At 48.0% G+C, this 22,196-nt stretch overlaps 1 protein-coding gene across 2 annotated transcripts in view; it reads right to left on the minus strand.

Annotated features, from left to right (window-relative positions):
• Positions 1–22,196, minus strand: part of DPF3 (double PHD fingers 3) — a 255,312-nt gene that overhangs the window by 68,765 nt on the left and 164,351 nt on the right. For both annotated transcript variants that reach the window (XR_012494614.2, XM_019733356.3), the window contains exon 7: positions 7,518–7,655. Coding sequence is in view for 1 of the 2 variants with exons in the window: in XM_019733356.3 (XP_019588915.1) it covers positions 7,518–7,655 (138 nt within the window). In the remaining variant the exon portion in view is untranslated. The remainder of the gene's footprint in view (positions 1–7,517; positions 7,656–22,196) is intronic.

The raw sequence follows: 22,196 nt of genomic DNA on the forward strand, positions 1-22,196 counted from the left end.
TGAGTGGGTGGAATCCATATAACATCACAAACAACTAAAGTCAGTTTGGAAGACAAAACGTGCCTACTATAGGGTGAATTGTGTCTCCCCAAAAATGCATTGGATCCCTAATCCCAGTGGGATGGTATTGGAGATGGAGCCTCTGGGAGGTGATTGGCTTTAGATGAGGTCATGTGGATGGGGCCCTCATGGTGCGATTAGTGCCCTTTATAAAAAAGATACCAGAGAGCTTGCTTCTCTCTCTCTTCACCCACATGCACCCAGGAAAGGCCAGGCGAGGACACAACAAGAAGACAGCCATCTCCAGCACAAGGAGAGAGTCCTCACCAGACATCAACCCTGCTGGCACCTTTATCTGTGACTTCCAGTCTCCAGAACTGTGACAAATAAGTCTTGCTGTTAAGCCCCCTAGTCTGTGGTATTTTGTCATGGCAGCCCAAGCTAACTAAGATAGTGCCTGTTAACACACTCATTTCTCTCAAAATGCCATCTATGTAAGATGATGCATTTGACAATTGGTCTATAGGTGAAAATCAAGGGACAGCAGGAGGACCAAGACAAAGATCCCTGGCTGAGACCAAGATCCATCACTTGGGGTTCCAACGTGCTGACATAATTGAATGCTGTCTAACTCAAGCAAATTCACATCTCAGCTTCCCAACTTGCTAACTGCGTGACTTGAGACAAGTTACTCAACTATTCTGAGTCTCAGTTTCCTACTCTGTAAAATGAGAGCAGTAGCATGTGCCTCCTGCACTTGTAACATAACACTACCTGGGATGATACACGTAAACTGCCTGTTGCCCAACAGGTGTTCCACCATTTCTTTGCCTCTTTTCTCTCCTAGATGCAAAATAAGTTTATTTCTGATAAGGCAGGAAAAGAAGTGACACATGAACTGGAGAAATTCCCATTCATGCTCTGTGGCCACGGGGACATCACTCAGTCTCTGTGTGCCATGATATGTCTTCCAGGGGGACATAGCACCTACCTTATAGGGTTGTTGTGAGGAATGAGTGAGATAAATGTGGCATGCTTAGCTCAGTGTCTGACACATTCAAGGAATGTCAGCAAGTATGACTGTCATCGTCATTTCTCAGGACATGGAACTCTTCAATTCTGAACATTCTCAGTAATTAGGCCAAAAATATAAGAGGAAAGAAGAAGCTCACAGAAAGGCAGATGGCAGGCGGATCCCTGATCCTGGGGAAATAGGATGGTAAATACAGGGATGGCACATGTGGCTAGATTCTACTCCACAGATTCCTCTCACTAGGTTTCACGCACCCATCTTATTTCCCAATTAAACCAGAAGTTCTGCTAAGGCTGAGACCACATGTTATGTCTTTTTGGAGGCCCAATTACACGTAGCCCCACAAGTGGGCACACGCACAGCAAGTTCTCCATAAATGCTCATGTATAGCTTGCGTAGAAGGATTGGTGTCCCATTATCTAAAATTCAGCAAAGGATGTGCCAGGGCCAGGTCAGGCTCTGATAGTCACGCCTGATGCCAGTGAGACACCCCCTGCCCCCACAGGCAGTTAGCATCCCAGTATCACACAGCCGCAGATAGGCCCTGACTCCGATCAGCCATCTGTGGTTGCAGACATGCTCTGTTGGTCCAAATGGCACAGAGATGGGATCTCAGCATCACAGTGGGCAGGCATGGTGCCAAACACCCACATCATCTCACTGAAGACGCACAGCAACCCCACGAGGTCAGTTTGACTGTTCTCTCTGCTTTACAGATGAGGCAACGGAGGAGCAGAGAAGTGTAAGTAACTGACCCACGTTTATACAGACAGAAGACAGCAGAGTGGCAGAGTCACGATACCCACCCTAGCCTGGCCAATTCCACTGTCATTCTCTCAGCCACTAGGTCAAGTGTGTGCATGATCCACAAGACTGGGAAATTAACTCCAAGTCTACTGTCAAGGCCAGAGCAACCCCTCGGGTTCTTCTGTGCTTTGCAATCTCTAAACTATTTAGTTAAATAATAATCCATCTAAAGAACACCCGTTGTTAGTTTCCTAATCTGCTCTTCAGGAAGAGAGAAGCAGCTCAAGAGAGAAGCAGCTCACTTTTCCTGACAGAGCCCCATATCTGAGTTTTCCTTTCTCTCCTCTGTAACAAAGCCTGTATTTCCTGCATGGAGGTTGGGTAAGTGGTGAGCTGTGTGGTGAGCTTTACTTATGCCTTTTCAGGCACCTTTCAGAGTGGTCCAAAATTCTTAAACTTGTATCAAAGGTAATTTTCACTGTCTCTTAAAGCTGTGTGCGTTGCCCCTGGGCCATACGTTAGAGGACAGATGTCAGAAGATGACATCTGTTAGATCTTTCCTATTAGTGAGGCAATGACATCATACACTGCTTTTAGATAATTTGCACATTATCAGACTAATTTTCAGATTATCTAATCAGCCGACATTACCCTTAATCAACTCAGCTCTCCTCTTTCAGTTCTGCAGAGTACAACATGCCCTCCACAGGAGCCTAGAGTGGGGCCTTTTCTTCTCTCGAAAGATACTAAAAACCCGGCACACCACCATTATATGGAAGACTAAGACCTCCCAGGACCTAGGACAACCCAACTTCCATTCCATGGACCAGAAAATAGGCTTGAAATAAGTTTTATAGACCCATATTTTAAAAAACATTTCCCTCTTAGGAGCTCCAGGTATGTTATAGAGAGCATTTTATACTCATTTATGCTATTAAATAAGAGATATGCCATATAACAACTAACAATATGCCAAACAGATTTCTTTATAAATGATTGGTTCTTGTCCTCTAGTAATTGCTACTGTGGTTCTCCACTTCCTACTGTATGACAAGCACACATACAAGACGCTTCCAACTGCAGCCCCTGCCTACATTTCTACCACTCTTCCCATGCTATCAGACCCAACTTCTAACAACTGTCTGATGTGCCATGCTATAGCATACCTCCCTACCTCTGTACCTGGGAAGCCGTCTCCCTTCCCAGGAAATTCCTCCTCATTCTTCCAGGGCTACCTTGAACATTACCTCCTCAGTGAAGCCTCTGCAAATCCCCTAACGCAGTGGTTCTCAAGCTTTAGTGGCACCAGAATGCCTTGGAGGGCTTCTTAAAACATATCCTGATAGTGTCCTCCCCACCCTCCGCCGCGAATCTCTGTTTCAGGTCTAGTGGAGCCGAGAACCTGCATTTCCTATAAGTTCCCAGGTGAAGTGGATGCTACATGTAGAGCACCACTGCCCTACGGAGGAGAAAGCATATGTGCCCTTCAAGCCCCCTGCTCCTTCACCATCCTGCACACACCCTGGTACACACTCCCACTCAGACTGTGAGCTCTTCCAGGACAGGGACCAAGGCAGCACTCAGTACATGGCACTGAACCGAGGATGGGTGGATGGATGGATGGATGGACAGATGAACGGATTAGACTGAATTCATTTACATAGCTTTTCCATCCAAGTCCAGGACCTCATTAATGCCCACATCCAGCCCACCCCACCCCATCCCAAAAATACCTTGAAAACATCATCTATAATTGATTCCCACTGTACAGAGAAGGTAAAAAGAAATTCAAGAACAGTTTTGACATTGTGAGCCTGTGTCAAAGGAGTCTTGAATTATAATCTAGTGCTCTTTCTGCTACCCTGGTCCCACTGGGGCTGTTTATCAAGGTGGCATTTAAGGAGTCACAACAGAATGCTTCTGAGTGGTACCTCTCCGCCCCCCGAGTCCTAACCTCCCCGGGCATTCCACACACACACACACACACACACACACACACACACACACACGGAGATATTTCATTTATAGAAAGCAGATGAAGGTGGTAAGAGAAACGGAGGGAGGAAGAAGAAGCCAGCCTCACAGAGGGAGGGAGGGGGAGCAGCTCAGGTAGGGAAGACCCATCAGAAAAGTACTCGCTCCCAAGGGGCAGCATTTGAGCTCCCTGGGATGCCTGTGGCTGAGGCAGATAGGCAAGGGCATAAGCCTACAGAAAGGAAAGGGGATAAGCCTACAGAAGGACAAGGAACGTACGCGCAGGAGAAAATGAGAAACTAGGGGAGGAACAAAGGCCAGAGAACATCAGCTGGGGGAGGGAGGCAGGAGGAATGGCAGGCAGTTGCTGAGCTGGCAGCACGGGCCAGTCTGGGGCTGGGAAGGTCAAGGCCGGCTCCAGTGCTGCACTCAGCCCTTCAGCAGCAGCAGGAGCAGGGATGAGCAATGGGCTTCACTAGAGACACAGCTGGGGAGGATGCTGCAAGGGACAGCAGGAGGACCAAGGTCAAAAGGTCTCTATGCTGCAGGTGGTGCTAATGCAGCTGCCCGTGGCCCTGAAAACTCCTGAGTCTGTTGGGCGATTTTGCCGATAGGCCTGTGCTCACAAGCAGCTTGGGTCACACTGCAGCTCGCTAAAGAGGGAAAAGTCAGCATTCCCACTCCACTGATGCCCAGACCGTTTCCTGAGGGAACTGCAGATTAGCCTCGTGGATTAAGCTCCCCGGCTGCCCTCCCCCACTCCAGAAGCCCTGCCAAGGGAGGATCACAAAGCTGAGACCTTAGGATGCTACAGAGCTGTCACATTCAATTCACCACACGCCCCCGTGGCATTTAGGGGCAGGATGGATGGGAGCCCACCCCCACCCCAAACAATGGGAGCAGCTAATGACTGGGTATTAATGATGCTGGCAATTAGTGCTCACGAGAAAATGGTTGGGGGCTGCTCACCACGGGAATGTGGGAGAGAACAGCACACATTCACAGCAGCAAGCAGATGGGTGGCGTGTGTGGTGCAGAGAATCTGGGAAGGGTTGCTATCTCTCGGATTTGTCCAGAGAAACTGGGAAAGAGGGAGAGGATGGCTTCTGTGGACGCTGAAGACCTTTGTGCTGCACCCTGCCCACTAGCAAAATGGGGTTAATCACAGAGGGGTGCTGTGAGGAGATGTCATTAAAAAGGTGTGTGAGAGGGTTCTGGAACCTTCCTTATGGGAGGAGGCCCCGGATGAACCCAAGTACAGTTATTCTTTTCTACGCAGTTTAAAACCCTTGGGTAGTCAGACAATCCTTTTTGAAGAACCCAATTCTCATCAGCGGAGTAAAAAGAAGGGGAAAGGGGGCTGCAGCGAGTGTGCTCACTGGCAAACCAACCCACAGAGAGAGGAGAACAAGCAGCACGATAAGACTTCTTAGGACGATGGCTCCATCTACGAGGAGGAAAGACACAGCTTCTTGCCAAGCAAAGCTGTGTGGCCTCATGCTGAGGACATGAGGGGGCAGAAGACACTGACCCATGAGTGTGTGGGGGGCTCCTGAGGGATAGAGACAATGTGCGAGCTCCCAGCCTGTGGGAGGGGGAACTACGGGAAGAGCTAAGGAGGAGACGGCGTTGATCCACACAGGGCCTGCGGTTCTCCTGAGGGACCACATGGAACCTTCCTCTGCTGGTGCCCCCACCACGCACATACATGAGAGAGAGACAGCAAAAGAAAAGCATTCCAAACCCTACAGCGTGAATAGAGCACCTACACACAGAACAAAATGGCCTGACATGTGAGAAGACATGTCAAGGAGATAAGCCAGCACTAGAGGAGCGACAAAAAATACCAAGCTAATAAACGCTTCAGAGAGAGCAATAGTTAACAAATACTTTCCAGATAGCAACCCAAATCAAAGGAGATCACTCTCCATCTCCTCCACTAGGAGACAATAGCTACGGAGACAATAGCTACCACTCAGCCACTTAGATCAGAGAAGGGATAGCAGAGAGACAGGGAAATGCAAATATTTTCCTTTCTGAAAGACAAGGGTGGCTGGACCAAGGAAGCTTCTCCCCAGAGAGAAGACAAGAGACCTCAGCAGCCTTGTAGCTACTTGGGAGCTGGTGAGGGGAGGTGGGCAAAGCTGTCAACCCTCCTACCCTGCTTTTCTGTCCAGGTGACAACAGCGGGTAAGAACAGAAGTATCTGACACACAAAAGGCCTGGACTCTGAAAGTGAGTAAGAATTAAAGAAGGTGTATGGACTGAATTATGTCATCCCCCCTCGCTGCCCCCAAAATCATGTGTTGAAGTCCTAACCCCTAGTACCTCAGAATGTGACTATATTTGGAGATAAGGCCTTTAAAGAGGTGATTAAAGGGGAAGTGTTACAATGAAACTGTTAGGATGAGCCCTGATGCAATCTGACTGGTGTCTTTGTAAGAACAGGAAATTTGGACATACAGAGACAGCAGGGTGCACGTGCATAAAGGGACAGTCATGTGAAGAGGCAGCAAGCAGGCGGCCATCCACAGGCCACGGAGGGGGCCTCAGAAGAATCCAACCCAGCTGGCACATTGATCTGGGACTTCCAGCCTCCAGAGCTGTGATACAATAAACTTCTGTCCTTTAAGCCACCTACTCTGCTTTATGTTGTTACAGCAGCCTGATCAGAGTAATACAGCAGGCAATGCGACAAGGGGAAAGTGGGGTGGGGTTAGTCAAAAACCCACCCTAATCCAAAGAAAGGTCTTGGCCAAGGTGTTAATTAGTTCATATATTTGTTGAGCACAGCCAATCAACATCAGTTGACTGAGCTGATTGGCTGGAATGCACAGGAGTCACCCTCAAAGCCTAGAGTCTGAAATATTTTTAAAGGTCTGATCCCTTCAATTACATTGTTCACTTCAAGAACACCTACCACCAAAGCTTCTGAACAAAATAGAAAACACACAGCATGTCCACAATTACTGCTTACCTAATGATCTTAGAATGCCCTACATCTTGAAGCAAGTCCTGAAGTTTCCATCATCCCACCCCATTTTGAGTTTACGGTAGGTCCAGAAACCATAGGGAATGTTTTAGAGGAAATCAAGGGGTGAATGCTAAGCCTTTTTTGACGACTCCCTAATTCATAACTGGAAGTTGAGGAAGAAAAGAAAGAATAGAAATGGAAAAAGAAATCTTCAGGATCATGTTGGGTCTTCGAGCCAAGCAAATATCAAACACACCCAGGTCACATTTGCTGACTGTGTGCTCAAGCAAAGAGCATGGAGGCTCTTGGGCAGGAGAGCCCTGTATCAAAATTGTAAGCCTCCCCTAAAGCCAAGACAATCAATCAAGAATGTTCTGCATCTCTTGGTGGCATTCCAAGGAGACATTTGGAATGTCTGTATGAATGGACACATCCAAGTGAATGGAGCCTCTACCGGTCAGCAGTTGTGAATGGATCCTCTGGAGCTGAGAGGAAGAGGAGCAGGTCTGGCACTTGACAATGGCCAAGTGAAGATGTTTCCCTTCTGCCTTAATACTCACCTTCCTTCCTGAGAGCAGAGCTCAGTGAGCCACCCCTGCCCAGCTCACTCTAAGCCTGGGGCTCGGATGACCCCAGGGGCAGCTGGGGCTGGGTTGAATGAGCCAGCGCACCCCAGGACATTAAGACCAATCAACAGTCACCACCAGAAGATGCCACAGGTGATAAAAGGAATGCTCTGCGGCCCTGCCCACCCACTTCATCATTGTCCCAACACAGGTGGGAACTCACGTCTGTGGTTTTCGTTTCTGTGGTTGGGTGGGGACCGGGTGTCCTGGTCTTGGGCTTCATCCCCCTCCTCACTGGCCAGGTGAGTGTGAGCGTAGTGGTAGCTGAGTCCTGGTCGGTTCTTGTAGCGCTTGCCGCAAACTAGAGAGGAGAAGAGGAAAGAAAAGGAAAACGCAAATGTCAGCAACCTCTGCAGCCACTGCCATCATTCTCCTAGGTAATGACTCCCATCCATCCACCCCAGAGCTGGGTTTCCGTTAAAAACTGTTTCCCAGCCCCAACATCTCTTACCCCTGGACAGAATCAACACCACTATTACCACATGGGCCCAGGTGGTAGAAAAGAAAAGCCACCAAGTAGAGGATGGAAGTTGTGTCAGGGCTCCATCATTTCCTAGCTGTGAGACCCTACGCAAGTCACTTACCCTCTCTGTGCCTCAGTTTCTTCAGAGGGAAAATGGGAATAATAGTAGTACTTACCTCATAGGGTAGTAGTGACGAGTTAATCTCTAAGCAAAGCATTAAACAGTGCCCGGCACATGATAAGGATGACGACTATTTTAATTTTGAAGTTAGGACTGGGAGACTATCCAGTCCAACACCCCGTGGCACAGATGGGGCAAGTGAGGCCCAGCAAGGCAAAGTGAGCTGCCTGGGAACACACAGCTAGTTGTGGCAGAGCCCCTGGAACCCAGGTCTCCTAGATGCCTATGCAGTGCTTCTTCCACCGTCCTGAGGTTGACTCTATGAAGCAGAGAAACTTGACGTGGATAATATTTTTGAGGTATCACTCAGTGGTTTGGTGTCAGAAAAACATGTTCCACCCCTTTCCGCCATGGAAGCCATGAAGCCAAAGCATCCTTGGTAGATGTGGCAACCAAGAGCTCGAGGCCCAGCAGCCTAGTACCCACTGTCTCTGAAATGCACACTGTGAGACAAGGGCAAAAAGCAACATAAAGTACGGCCAAGGAGACGGGGCAGTTCCTTGGGTTGGCTGCTCGGTACCTGAGAAGCAGAAGTCTAGCTAAATGGCTTCAGACCAGACCATCATCCCCAATCTCCCCTGACAGTATCTCAGCCCCTGGAGAGGTGGCACTGCTGGCAGCGGAAGCCTCCAGGGTCTTCCAGTAAAACTTCTATGCCAACCCTCTCCTCCTGCCCCCGCCTTCCCCCAGCAGAGCACACCCTGCTGATCTGCTGGAACATCTGAGGTTACAAGCTTTAACAGATTCTCTTTTCACATGACTGGGTTATGGTGAGTATAAATATCTCATAAGGTACAAAGAGCACTGACTTCATGGTGAGACCCGGGTTCAAATCCTAGTCCCAGGTGCCAAAGTTAACTGGCTACGTGAACTCCGTAGTATAGAGAAGAGTTATTTTCCAGAAATTGTGCCCACCGTTTTTATTATTTCTGGTCAAGTCTCTTTTCTTACTAGATTCTCTTAGTTTTTTAGGTATTACAACCATTGGCAAAAACAATCATCTCTTCTTTCTCAAATTTATACAAATTATCTGCTTAGCTTAGTTTGTAAGAATCACCAGGGCGATATTTTTAAAATAGCAAAAGCAAGATTTTCCTATTTTAATGAGGTTGGATTTAGTGTTTCATTCATTAGAATGAAACATGAGGCTAATTTTTAGTCTTTATCAAATTTAAGTAGTTCCTCTTATTCCTGTTTTATGATTTTATCATAGACTTTTATAGGCCGCCTGTTCAGCATCTACTAATATATGACTCTTCTTTAGTTTGTTGATAGTGAATTATGCTGATTTCCTAATGTTTCCCTATTATTGAACCATTCTTGATTCCTAGAATACACTCCCTTTGGTCAGAGTGTATTATCCATTTGATACACTGCTGCATTCTATTCACTAATATTGCATTTTGCAGCTATACTCAGACTTGAGACAGATCTATAATTTTTGACCTATCTTTTATCACATTTCGATTTTATGGTTATGTTGACTTCCAAAAATGAGTTGAGTTTTGCTGTGTGAAATTGGACAAGACACATAATCTCTGTGCCTTTTTTCTTATCTGAAAATGATGATAGCACTATTTACCTTGAAAGATAGTTAAAGGGGTTACAAATAATATTTGTAAGCTAGCTCACTCAGTACCCAACACATAAAAGATGCTTAATAACCAGTAGTGAGGGGCAAGGGGTTCAGCTTGGTCTGCCGTGCCTTTCCTATTGAATGCTTCTGAAAGAGGGGCTTACTACAGAATCTGGCATTTGGTTGGACTTTCATAATACGATGAGAGTCTGAAATTCAAGCTGATGACCTAGTGACTATAAATTCAAGTCCTACAATTGGCTACTGACATTCTCTCTCTCTCTCTCTCTCTCTCTCTCTCTCTCTCTCTCTCTCTCTCTCTCTCCCTCTTCTTCCCCCCTCCCTTCCTCTGTTGTAAATATTGCAAAAAACATTAAATGGTACTACACATCTCAATGCCATTTGACTCAGGAAGTGAAACCTAAAGAGGCCCCTGAGGTACACTCTGGGCCTGCTTGTGGCTTTCTCTATTTAACCTTTTAAATGATATGAGGTCAATAAACAGCAAATTATGGGATCATTATATATGACCCCATTTCATCACCAAGTATACTCTTGGTAAGGAATAAGTGCTTATTAAAACTAAGACTGATAACAGCAGCATTTACATGAGGACGCCTCAGCTGCCTCTGCAGACCCCCCACCATCCTCTCCACCACAGCAGTTCACGGGTGCCATTTTGTTATGTCGGTCACCACTGTCTTCCTCAATCACAGGATTTTAATAGCAATCGTGTCCAACTATCAAATTGTTCTATTCCCACGAATACTCTAGACACCTGTCCTAGACAACTCCACTGATGCGGAACTCACCACCCATCCAAACAGGCACTTCTTCTTTGGACCCCTTGAATTAGTTATGTCTGCACTAGGGGACCTCTCTTAGGACACTTTCACATCAATTTCATCTTGACAGCAACAAGTCCACCTCAGATGCTGCCATGCGCAGACTATGCATTCAAAACACATTCATTGACTGGCTGATGAATGAACACAGAAACACTTTGTGGAAAAGCCTGGAGATGGGGGAGGAGGTAAATACATAGAATCGGATCTGTCTATCCACAATAATCTCATACTAATAGTCCTTGAAACCTACAAAACCAAACTCAAGTGAAAAAGCTTCCCATCTCTCCTTGCCCAACACCATAGAGGGTAACTATTTTTAGAGCAAAGCCTTTTGATAGAAGCGAGAGTCTCAAAGAGTGGTCCCCAGACCAGCACCATCAGCTTCACCTGGGAACGTGTAAGAGATGCAAATTCTTGGGCTCCACCCCAGACCTACTGAATCAGAAAGTTTGGGGCGGAGCCTGGCAATCTGTGTTTTAATAAGCCCTCCACATGATTCTGATATATGTGAGTTTAAAAACCACTATGCTAGAAGACTGATGTATTTGGGCTAGACTCTGCCCGCCTTGCGTGCACCTGCCCTTTTGGATGGATGGCAGTGGCAGGCAAGGGCAGTGAGAAGCAGCCCGGAGACCTGAGTTCAGCTATGAGAAGAAACAAAGCCAGGCAGCCCACAGAAGTGCTGGAAGCCACACACCTTTACCGTGGTCCCTGTATGCAGAGCTCTCTGGATGGAACTTCGTCCCCGCACCTGCTTACATATACCGTCATTCCTTCATCACTAAGTCTTCAAGAAAACACTTCCTAACTACCTAGTATGTGCTCAGCCTGTGGTACCAGTAGAAGAAAGATAAATAAGCCCTATTCCCCTCCCTCAAGGGGTTCACAGTCTAGCAGAGGAAGAGTACATGTCAACAAGGAGGAAGGAAGGTGGGATAAATGCGCCAGTGTGGGCATGTGCCCTGCATCAAGGGGCCAGCACATGGGCTTGAGGGTGTGGGGCGGCCTCCTGGAGGTGGTGGGATGAGCTGTGGCTTGTGAGATGAGCAGGATAGCACCAGGCAGACAAAAGCGCACATTCCGCCAGCACCTTTGGGGAACCACAGGAAATTCAGAAGAGCTGGTGTGAAGGAGGCGTGGGGCTGGGCGTGAGGAGGACTAACAAGAGAGGAAGCTGGGCAGGACTTTATTCTGACAATGGGGAGTCAGGGGAGGATTGTACCCTGAGGACCAACTTAATCCGATATACAGGTTAGAAACCCCACTTAAGACTATAGTGCACAAGATGGATTTGACGGTGGCAAGAGGCTACGTTGAAACAATGAGGACTTTGAGGATGGGAGAGGAGTTATGAGAATGTGGCAGAAAGCAGTCGGTATAAGCAGCACAGAGCTGCCTAGAAAGACTAACACAGCCTTCCCTGCCAAGTACCACCCAGCCCGTTCCCCTCCCCAGCCTCAGCTGATGCCACACTTGACCTCCTTCTTGGCCTTCCAGCTCATTGGCCTTTACATTTCTTAAGCATTTTTCTTTCCACCACAGAGCCTTTGCACAAGCTCTTCCCTCTGCCTACAATGTCTCTCAGCCCCAATTTGCCTGATTAATGCTTCATCATCCTTCAGAATTTGGTTCAAATGTCCTTCCCCAGGAAAGTCTTTTCCATCAAAATTAGGACCCTGGCTGTTACCTTCTGAGGACTAACCATGTATCAGCATGTCTCCCACCAGCAGGAAGCATGACAGGCCCTGTGTGTTTGCACACGGTTGCATTCCCAGTGACCAGCACAGGGTCTGCCTTGTGGCCAGCACTCTGTGTCAGCTAAAGAAGAAACAAAACCACCCAGGGCAACTGACTTGGGCAACTGGGTAAACGGATGCAGGAAGCGAATGAGTTCAGTCTGGGGTTGGCTTACACACCTGGAGCCTGGGAAAGAGATGTGGATTTTGGAGTTGGCTGGGTGGCAATGGAAGTGATGGATACAGAGAAAAGGAGAGACTGTGGACAGAGAGAAGAAAGGTGTGGACATAGGATAGAATTCAGAAAATACCAGTGTCCTAAGAGTCAGTGGAAAAAGAAAAACTGATTTTTGAAAAGTTTGTTAAGAAAGACTCACACAGGAGTGAGGAACATAAGCAAACGGAGTAGGATTTCCAGGTGACGGTACCACCGGTCCTGGCCACTGCTCACAGCTACTCAGTGTGTGCCACGTGCCAGGCTTGTTCTAGAGCGTCAAGTAAATGTACTCACACCCCCACACTCCCATCCTACAGAGGAGCAGAGGCGGGCACACAGGCGGAGCCAGGACAATGTCCGATGCCTAAGGGTCAAGAAATATGGGGATTCAGAAGGGACCACTGGATTTGGCAAATAGGAGGTCACCTTAGTGAGAAGGGAATCTGCAGCCTCGTGGAGGACGAGGCGAGGCTGCAGGAGGCTAGGGTACGCCTGGAAATGAGGAAGTAGCTAGTGATGGCACCCACGGATTGTTCCTTCGAGCGTGGCTGTGGAAGGAGGGAAAGAGTGAGGCTGGTGAGCGAATGGGCTGTGGGGACAGGGAGGCTGAGGGGTGCTTGTTGAGCAGGCTCATAGGCTAAAGAAAAAGAGGCAGGAGGCGGGATAGGAGGGGAGTAGGGAGGAAGCAGAGGGGATCGAAAGGCAGGGTTAGGAGGGATTGGAGATCATGAAGCAAGATTCCTGACCCCAAAATGCAGCTGCTGACCCAAGTCCCAGTTCTTCAAATGACTTCATCCGAGGGACAAGAGATTTCTAAGATTTATTTGGTTGAACTGCATCTTGATCTGACTGTTATGTTTAGATGAAAAGAAATGCTTTGGAAATCCTGCTTTGACTGTCTTAGAAGAGAAGGAAAATCAGTCCTGCTTCACCTTCTGTATTTCATTCTATCTCCCCAACACGCTGAACACGTATGGACCAGCTTCGCAGACGTGTGACCTGTGCATTCAGACAGGGTCCCGGGCTAGAAGGGGCCCACACTTGGTTTAAGGCTTTGCTGTTGCCATCTTGAAATTCTTAATATTTATTGAACAAAGGGCCCCTCATTTTCATTTTGCGCTGAGCCCCATGAATTATGCAGCCAGCCCTGGAAACCAGTTGGGGAGAGAGGTGGAGAACTTGGACTGAGTTATTCCAAACAGCCAGCCTGGTAGCATAATTGCTGCCACAGTGAACGCAGGACCCAATCCGTCTTGAGTCCCCTCTGAGGTAACCTTGGAAATCTGGCCAGCGTGGTTAGCCACTCAGCGGTGATCACTTCAGTGCCATCGACTGCGCTGGCCCTTCTTCTGGGTTGGCCCTGCCTTCAGAGGCAGGATCTATGGTGGGTCCGTGGGTGGGCGGGATCCGAACTGCCTGGCTACAAATTCCGACACCGCCGCTGACTGACGGCCAAATCTCTCTGCTTCAGCATCCTCTCTGGAAAACGGGGATGATCGTGACAGCACACCTACCTCACAGTTGTGAGGGTTATGTGAGAGAATACATTTCAAACTGCGCCTGGCTCATAGTAAGCCTCAGCCATTGTCAGCTGTTATTACGTATCACACTGCCATTAAAGTGGATCAGCAAAGGAAATAAACCCAAAAGGGGAGGGGGAAACCTAGTCCTTTCTCCTCTGAAGTCTGGGGTGATGGAGTAGCAAGAAAAAGAGGGTGGGGAAGACACATTCTGAAAATAAAGTAGTAGAACCATCTGCTATCCTTTTATCATGTCAGCAATCTCACTCTGGAATTATCTGTCGTGCAGAATCAGACTGAGCCCCAAGGCTGCTGAAGCATTCAGAGAGGGCTGTGCCCCCATCCTCCCGCTCCAGTATCCTTCCCTAGGGCAAGCTCCTTTGTGTCATGCACCTCTGAAGCCATCACCCCTGGGACCAGTCAACCCTGCCTGTGCACAGCCTAAGGTCCTTCTTTTCACCTTGGCAAGCGTGCACCTGGATTTTGTGTTCCTGGCACGGCACGCATGGAGAGGAATGGCTGTGACAATAAGGAAGGTCCAGCTTGCCTTCCTCTCTCTCCTTCCCCCCGGGGCGGATCCATCTGTCAAGCTGCAGAAATAGTACTTGCCCACTTCCCCATCCAGAGCTGGATTCTCCAGGCAGGACCTCCTGACTGGAGTTATGAATACCTTCAGTGTTGCCTCAGAATACTTACAGCATGCCCCCCCCCCCCAATACACACACACTCTGACCCTAGTCCACTCACTCCTTGTCTTGGAAAGGAGGGAGGAGGGGGCAGAGAGAGGAGGGGGAGGACAAGGAGGAGGTGTGAGGGAGGAGGGAGAGGAGGAGTGAGAGGAGGAGGGGGGAGGGAGAACCGGGGGCAGTTTGTGTGAACAAAGCCGGCTGCAGCAGACAGCAGAAGCCTTCCTGCCGGGGAGAAGCGGCCGCCTTCCCCACTGATAACTTAATGACTCTGGCACATTTTCATCAGCCCAACTTGGAGCACACAGTGGGTATCTGAGCCAGTGGTTTCTGAGAGACTGAAAGTAGCGACTGATAGCAATTACGGGATGAGCGTTCAAGAGACAAAGGCTGGGCCTTGGGAGTCACCAGGCCACATCTCATTCCCAGCTCTGCCCTGTGACACTTACATACACCCCTGAGGAGGCCACTTCACTCTCTCTGCAGCTTGACTTCCTCATCTGTAAAAATCAACCAGCAATGCCTGTCATCTGCCGGTGCCTCCAAAGCACCACATTTACAGACAATCAAGCAGGCACACGTTCTGACACTGAATCTCACAACAGCTCACGAGGTAAAGATGATCGTCCCATTTTACAGATGAGGACACTGAGGCTGAGGGAGTTGAAGCAACCTGCTAAATGGCAATGTCAGGACTGGAACTCGGGTCTGCCTGACTCTGAAGCACACAACTGCTAGTCAGTCTCTATTTGCCACCATGCCCACCCCAGTGCCTGGGGCCGACCTCTACGGCCTCTTGCTGTCTGCTTCTGGTGGAGTCTGGCCTGTGGGAGGCACCAGCAGTAGAATAGAAGGTGAGTAGAGGGAAGTTGAGGATTTGTGCCCTGCCCATGCCTGCTTGGGCAGCCTGCTGGTGCAAGGGCTATGCCCCCCTCCACAGCTCCAGCCCTCTTTGGATGCCATGTGTCTTTCCTGCTTCTTGGGGCTCAGGATGGGGAGGGGATCCCCGTCCCTTGTCAGTACCTTTATCTTGCCCACACCTCCACAATCATTCCATCATCAAATTCTCTTCCATTCAGCCTTTCTAAGTGGAACCCTATGTGCTGCTGGGGCCAAGACAGAAAATAATGGGAGGCCATTTTAACAGGAGAATCACACCCTACCAGACTGGTTCATAGACTTTTGGGGCTCCCCAAACCTTCCAGACAACCCTGTCTTCTCTCTGCAGAACCACCGAGGGGATGGAGGAACACCTGTACCTCCAATTCCGAGCAGTAGGAGCCCCAAGTGACTCAGCTCGGGAGAAAACCCAGCAGCAGCTCAGACTTGTGTATGCAGGGTGGGGTGTTAATCCCTATGACTGTTTGAAATGCCCAGGCTTTTCTCAAAAGCCAGCGATGGCTCCACCAAGTTTAAGAGATTAAAGTGGTGGCTTCAAGACTGGTCTAGTTCCTATACCATCTCGGCACCAAGGAGCTCCCCCCGGGCAAATCCAGGTGGGCTTCCCCTCCCCCACCCTCAAGCCCAGAGGCCATCGGGGGTGGGTGGCCCCCTGCAGACCTGGGGTGTGGCCGTGGCTGACACTAACATCCTTGGACAAACCCCATACCTTCTTGGCCTTGGTTTCAACATCTGTAGACCATGGCGGTTGGATCAGATGATCTCTGTCTTTCATTCTAGCGTTTCACAACTCTTGGTGCTCTGGGTCCTCTGAGGTCTGTGCATGTCCTGAAGCAATTATTCCCTCAACTGTGGCAAAAACGCCGTGTAGGCTCCCAGCCATAGGACCCACCCAGGTGCTGCCTACATCCCTCTCCCCACCCCCCAAGCCAGGTCCGCAGCTGCTTTCCTTTTCTTCTTCCAGGTCACTGCTTATTTTAAACAGAATTCTTCTGGATAGAAACACAGGGGGCTGAAGTAGGAGTGGCGTGTAACATCCTGATTTTTCAAAGCCACATTCCTCAGGGCCTGGCACTGACCCATGTATTAGGAGTGAGCCCAGAGCCAGGATCTATGAAACACCAGTGACCCGGACGGAAGTCCTGTGTCTCCATCAAAGGAGAGCATTCATTTGTTTTAGGAATATGTATACTATATGCAAATGTGACTCCCAGGTTAAAAAAGGAAAAACAGATATAAGTTACAAGCCTTTCATTTCAAAATACTATATAACCTAATTCTGATTCTAGGCAGAGAAATGCAGAAACTCCCAAAACCAAAGCATTAAATGTGTTAGTGGGAATCTTTCCTGCCCTGTTGGGAAGCAGTAACGGACTTCTGGTCAGACTTCTGGTCAGTCTGGGGTCTGCCTTCCTGCGTCAGCTAATTAATTGGCTGTGTGACCTTGGGCAAGTGACTTGATCTCTCTAACCTCAGTTTCCTTGTCTGTAAAATGGGGATAATAATACATCGTACCTCATCTGAGTGTTCTGAGAACTTACTGAGTCCATCCTGCAAAGTGCTTCACACCGTGCCTGGCACACAACAAACGTTCAATAAACATTAGCTATTTTTGATCATTCATTTCACTTTATCAGATTGCTTCCCTGGTCCCTGACAATTCCAGCAGCCAGTGCACAGGACACAACTGGGGGCCCCACTTCGGTGTGAAATAAGTACCCTTTCTTAACTTTGTACAATGAAAACAAATTCTTACTGAGCGCGTCTATGAACCAGGCAGTGAGCTGCTTTTACACACAGTCTCATTTAACCCTCCCGAAAACCTCTAAAGTTAACCTTATTGTCCGTACTTAAAAGAAGAAACCAAGCCTCAGAGATGTTTTGTGGTTTGCCCAAGGACATGACTAGGACGTGACGTAGCAAAGATTCAAATTTTAGGCTCTGAACCATCGTCTTCTGACCATCATCCCTTGTAGAGACAGTGTCTTTGATTCCTTATGCTATCTCGTGAGTCCTACATTAGCATGCCTTCAGTCAGCTTAGAAGGTAAAATATCACTCTTGTTTGTAATCCTACAGTAAAAGCAATTTAAATAATAAACATAATTGTCAGCATTCTGGGGAAGATAAACAGAGAAAAGTGAAAAATCAGACCCACTGCCACAAGGTATGGCAGTCCCCAAACATTTGGGACTCGGGCCAGTGCACTCTCTCTCAGAATCCCTGAGGGGCCTATGTGATGCAAATGCTGCCTCAGACACAGCTGGCTTTCATTGTGGGTCAGTGTCTCTCACTGACTTACCTGAGGGAGGCCCCCATCCACCTCCCACATTGGTATAAATCCCTCACTTCTTTGGGGGAAACAAATGTCCATTAGCATCTGTTAAACATTTCTGCCTGCGTGTCCCACCATTTCTACAAACTCGTATGTCAAAGTCTCCCCACTCCCCACAATTCCCTCTGCCTCCTCTAGAACAGCCCAGGGAAGCCTCCTCATGTCTCCAAACCCAAGCTCAAAACTTCACGAGTCGTCGTTGCCACCTCCTTCTCTCTTGCATCCCGCATCCTATCTGTCCTCTGCCAGGTTCTGCAGAGTTTTCATGTCTTTCTTATTTGCCCCGTCCACTTTGTTCCTGCTGTCACCACCATCCAGACTTCATGTCTTCTCCTAACTGACTGGTAAAGGCTCCTCCCAGCCATCAGGCTTCAAGCTCTCTTCCCTGAACACCTAGTCCTTGGCAGAGATGTCAGGATTCACCATTGACCTTGCAGGCCAACCTCGAAGCAACTCAGCCTGGCCATCGCAGCAGCCTTGTCCAACTGTGTCTCCCAATCTCCCTACCCAGACACCCCGCTTGGGTCAATCTCCTGTCCTGACATATGCATCCCACATTCAGCAACGTTTTGGGAGCAACCACTGTGCTCTGCTAGGGCTGGGATGCCAGTTGAGTATGAAGTGGCCCCTTCCCTCAGAAGGCTCCCAGTCCAGCCAGCAGATGTGAGTGAGGGTAGCATATGTAATGGTGTGTACCAAGAGAGGCCGATTCCAGAAAGAGGTGAGTGACTGGGGGTGGGGGATGGGCAGGTTGCGGGAATGGGATTAAATCCTGGCTCTGCCCCTTATTCACTGTGTAACCTCAGGAAAGCTCATTGAGCCCTCTGCTCCCCAGCTTCCTTATCTGTGGGATGGAGAAGATCATAGCATCTACTATCTCATGGCACTTTTGTGAAGATTAAAGATTGAATATAAATGAAACCCACAGAGCATTCTAGGCCCATAATATAAGTCAACAAACTTTTGCCACTACTATTATTACCTCTTCCCACACAACCCCTCCACCCCCACCCCTGGAGACCAAAATCAATTCACTCCACACTCACTGAGGACCTGCTTTGCATCCTAGGGAAGCACCCTCTGACACACCAGCCCCCTCCCTCCCTTGAATTTCTACAGTGCCCACTGTCCAGTCAATGCAATACTGCCTGGCAGTATGTTACCTCCTCATGTGACATCAGCCTTATCTTTCCAACTATATTGGAGACATAGGAAATAAGGAAAAGGCAAAGGTGGGAGACACATTCATGAAGCAGGTACCATGTGCAAGTATCTCCACACACATTCTCACACGTAGCTTTCCCACCCATGCACTGTCCCCGCTTCACCTGGGAAAATGGAGGCTCCCAGCCCAAATGCTTTTCTTCCAAGTCTCAGATAACAAGCGGCACAGACACAGTTTGACCTCAGCCTTTTCACTCCAAAGCCTGGGCACGTTCTTCCTCACTCAGCTCTCTCTGAGCCTCACTGCCTGCTTCCAGCTCCCCCCACCATGACTTCCAATGAGAGCAACACTGTGCACCTGGCCCTTTGACCTCGTAATTCTGCTTCTAGGAAATAATAAAAGCATTATGCAAAGATAAAACCGCAATATTGTTTTTAATAGCGAACACATTTTAAACTGTCTAAACATCCAACAAGTGGAACATTGAGCAAACTGGGGCATGTCAGTATTTTATAGGTACTTTATAACCTTAAAATGTCATCATAAAAAAGGCTTTATTGACATGGAAAGCTGTTCCTCATGTATGTTGAATTGGGGGAGGGGTTAAAATGGTATGTATCTTAGCACGTGTGTGTGTATGTGTGTGCGCAGAGAGAGCGAGAAAGAGAGAATTCTAAAATAGTATACAACAAAACAAAATGTAACTTGTATCTGAGGAGTAAAATTATGGGTGATTTTTATTTTCCCTCTATGCTTATCTGAAATTTCTGATTTTTCTGCAATGAACATGTAGTATTTCCATAGAAAAAAATATTTTTTAATAAAAAGAACCTCTACAAATGTTAATACCTACCCTGTTATTGGTCATCCATATCTTAATAGGAATTATTTGCCACAAAGTTTACAGTCAAGTAACAACTAGCTGAGAATAAGGTTGAGAAAATAACTCAAGAGGGTGTAAATTACAGACCAGAAAAGGCAAACCTACGTTTGGTGGTCAGTGGGCAAGATTCTTGAGAATGCTAAAGGGTGGGGCCGGTGAGAGGGGGAAGGCAGGCAGAGGAGCAAAGGAAATGAGGGCAAGAGAGTATCAAAGAGAAACTTCAGGCTCTCTCCAGCCCTGCCTCTGGCCAGCCCTGCTGGGACACTCTGCAACCTGTGTCCATGACACGGTGACATTTAAATATTTAAACAGACCCAGCTTTGCTATAACAAAAGCACTCGATCTCTAGGGAGCAATCCCCTGCCACCGGCCCTGTTCCACAAATCAAGTTTCTGGGGCATGGAGCCTTCCTCACCCCTCCCCAGCCCACACCCCAGCAAGGACCTGCAAGATAATAGGTTTGACAACTGAGTGATGAGCACGGCTTCCCTTCAGCGACAAGGGCAGCCAGCCTGAAGGCCGCATTATTGGCTTTTCCACTGCAGCTTGAAGCTAAAAGCACATGAGTCTTAGAGAATGTGGGGCCTTAATGCCCTCAGAAAAATGTTTAATAGGACCGCAACGGTCATCTGATTCTCCCTGTGCACTCAGGTATGCAGGAAACCAGCGGAATTTTAAGGAGGTTGTAGTCAAGCAAATTTTCTGCAACTGCCTTGGGTGCAGGCCGTCTGCCCCAGGTGCTAGTTCACCCATCCCATGGCTCCCCTTGGCCCGAGCATGGCCACATCCCACAATCCAACATCCTGCCTCCTGGGTGAAGAGCCTCGTTGTTAAGCCGCTGCCTGGGAAGAAAGGAGCGCCCTTCACCAACAAGTGGGGAGGGAGAACGGTGCCGTTGTCATTGAGTGAGGGTAGAACCAGGACCTTTGCATTTTGCCCCATACCCTTCACCCTCCAGTATGCCACCACCAAGAAGAGCAGGAAGGGACTTCAGACCCCATTCTGACACAGCCCCGACTGGACAGCTACACGCCCACTGGATGTCTTGGATTTCTAGAACAGGCAACACTGAAGAAGTCGTTTTCAGTCATGGGCCATACAATACAAAATCTATGTCTGTGGGGTGAGGGTGGTGGAAAACAAAGTTCTTACTGATGTGGAGATTGAGTTGAGAGGACTCACTCCTGATGGAAGAATACTGGACATGACTCAGGGATGAGTCGCGCTCCGGAGGGCCAATCACTCACGTCTATTTGCCGTTTGTCACTAATCTACCCTAATGCCCCAGTTTAGGGGAAAGGGGGAGTGATTGTAATAGATTCAAATTTAAAAGACTCAAAATTATATAATCCATTCCATTCCACTTCAATTATAATTACGACCGGACTCCAGCTTGCCAACCTGACACCTAGAAGCCGTCTGCCAACAGCGGACAGGGCACCTGATAAATCAGGTGTGCAGACAAACAAAACTCCAGGTAAGGGGGCATGTTTAATCTGCAGTGTGTGTGGAGATATCCTAGGTTAGTTGGGCTCAGAGATGGAAAAACCAGGATTCCCATCCCAGCTTTAATATTAACCAGCTGTGTGACCTTGGACAAGTTCCTTCACCTCTCTGAGCCTCAGTTTTTTCACAGAAAAGTGAGGCCAACTGTCCCTGCCTCTCAAGGTGTGAGGATTTACAGAAACAAGGGATGCAAAATGCTTAGCACAGTGCTGTGCATGCTGTAAGCACCCATTTGCAGGAGTTACCACCGTGATTAGAAAAAACTGGGAACAAGAGATAAGTGTTGGCAAGGATGTGGAGAAACTGGAAACCTTGTACACTGCTGGTGGGAATGCAAAATGGTGCAGCTGTTATGGAAAACTGTATGGAGGTTCCTCAAAAAATAAAAACTAGAACTACCATATGATCCAGCAATCCCACTTCTGGGTATTTATCCAAAAGAGTTGAAATCAGGATTTCAAAGAGCTATTAGCACTCCTGTGTTCATTGCAGCTCTAATCACAATAGCGAAGATGTGGAAACAATCTAAATGTCCATCAACAGATGAATGGAAGAAGAAAATGAGGTATATACATGCAGTGGAACATTATTTGTCCTTTCCAAAGTAGGAACTCCTTCAGTATGCAACAACATGGATAAATCTTGTGAACATTATACTCAGTAAAATAAGCCAGTCACAGAAAAAAAAATACTGCCTGATTCACAATTATAAGACGTCTAAAAAAAAAATCAAATTCACAACATTAAAGAGTGGAATGGGCATAAAGGTTGCATCAAGCAAGTTGAATGAGCTCTAGAGATCTGCCATACAACGTTGCACCGATAGG

This window comes from Rhinolophus sinicus, chromosome 3, assembly GCF_057876585.1.
Source record: "Rhinolophus sinicus isolate RSI-liver-muscle chromosome 3, RSI-T2T, whole genome shotgun sequence".
In the NCBI taxonomy this organism is placed as follows: domain Eukaryota; kingdom Metazoa; phylum Chordata; class Mammalia; order Chiroptera; family Rhinolophidae; genus Rhinolophus; species Rhinolophus sinicus.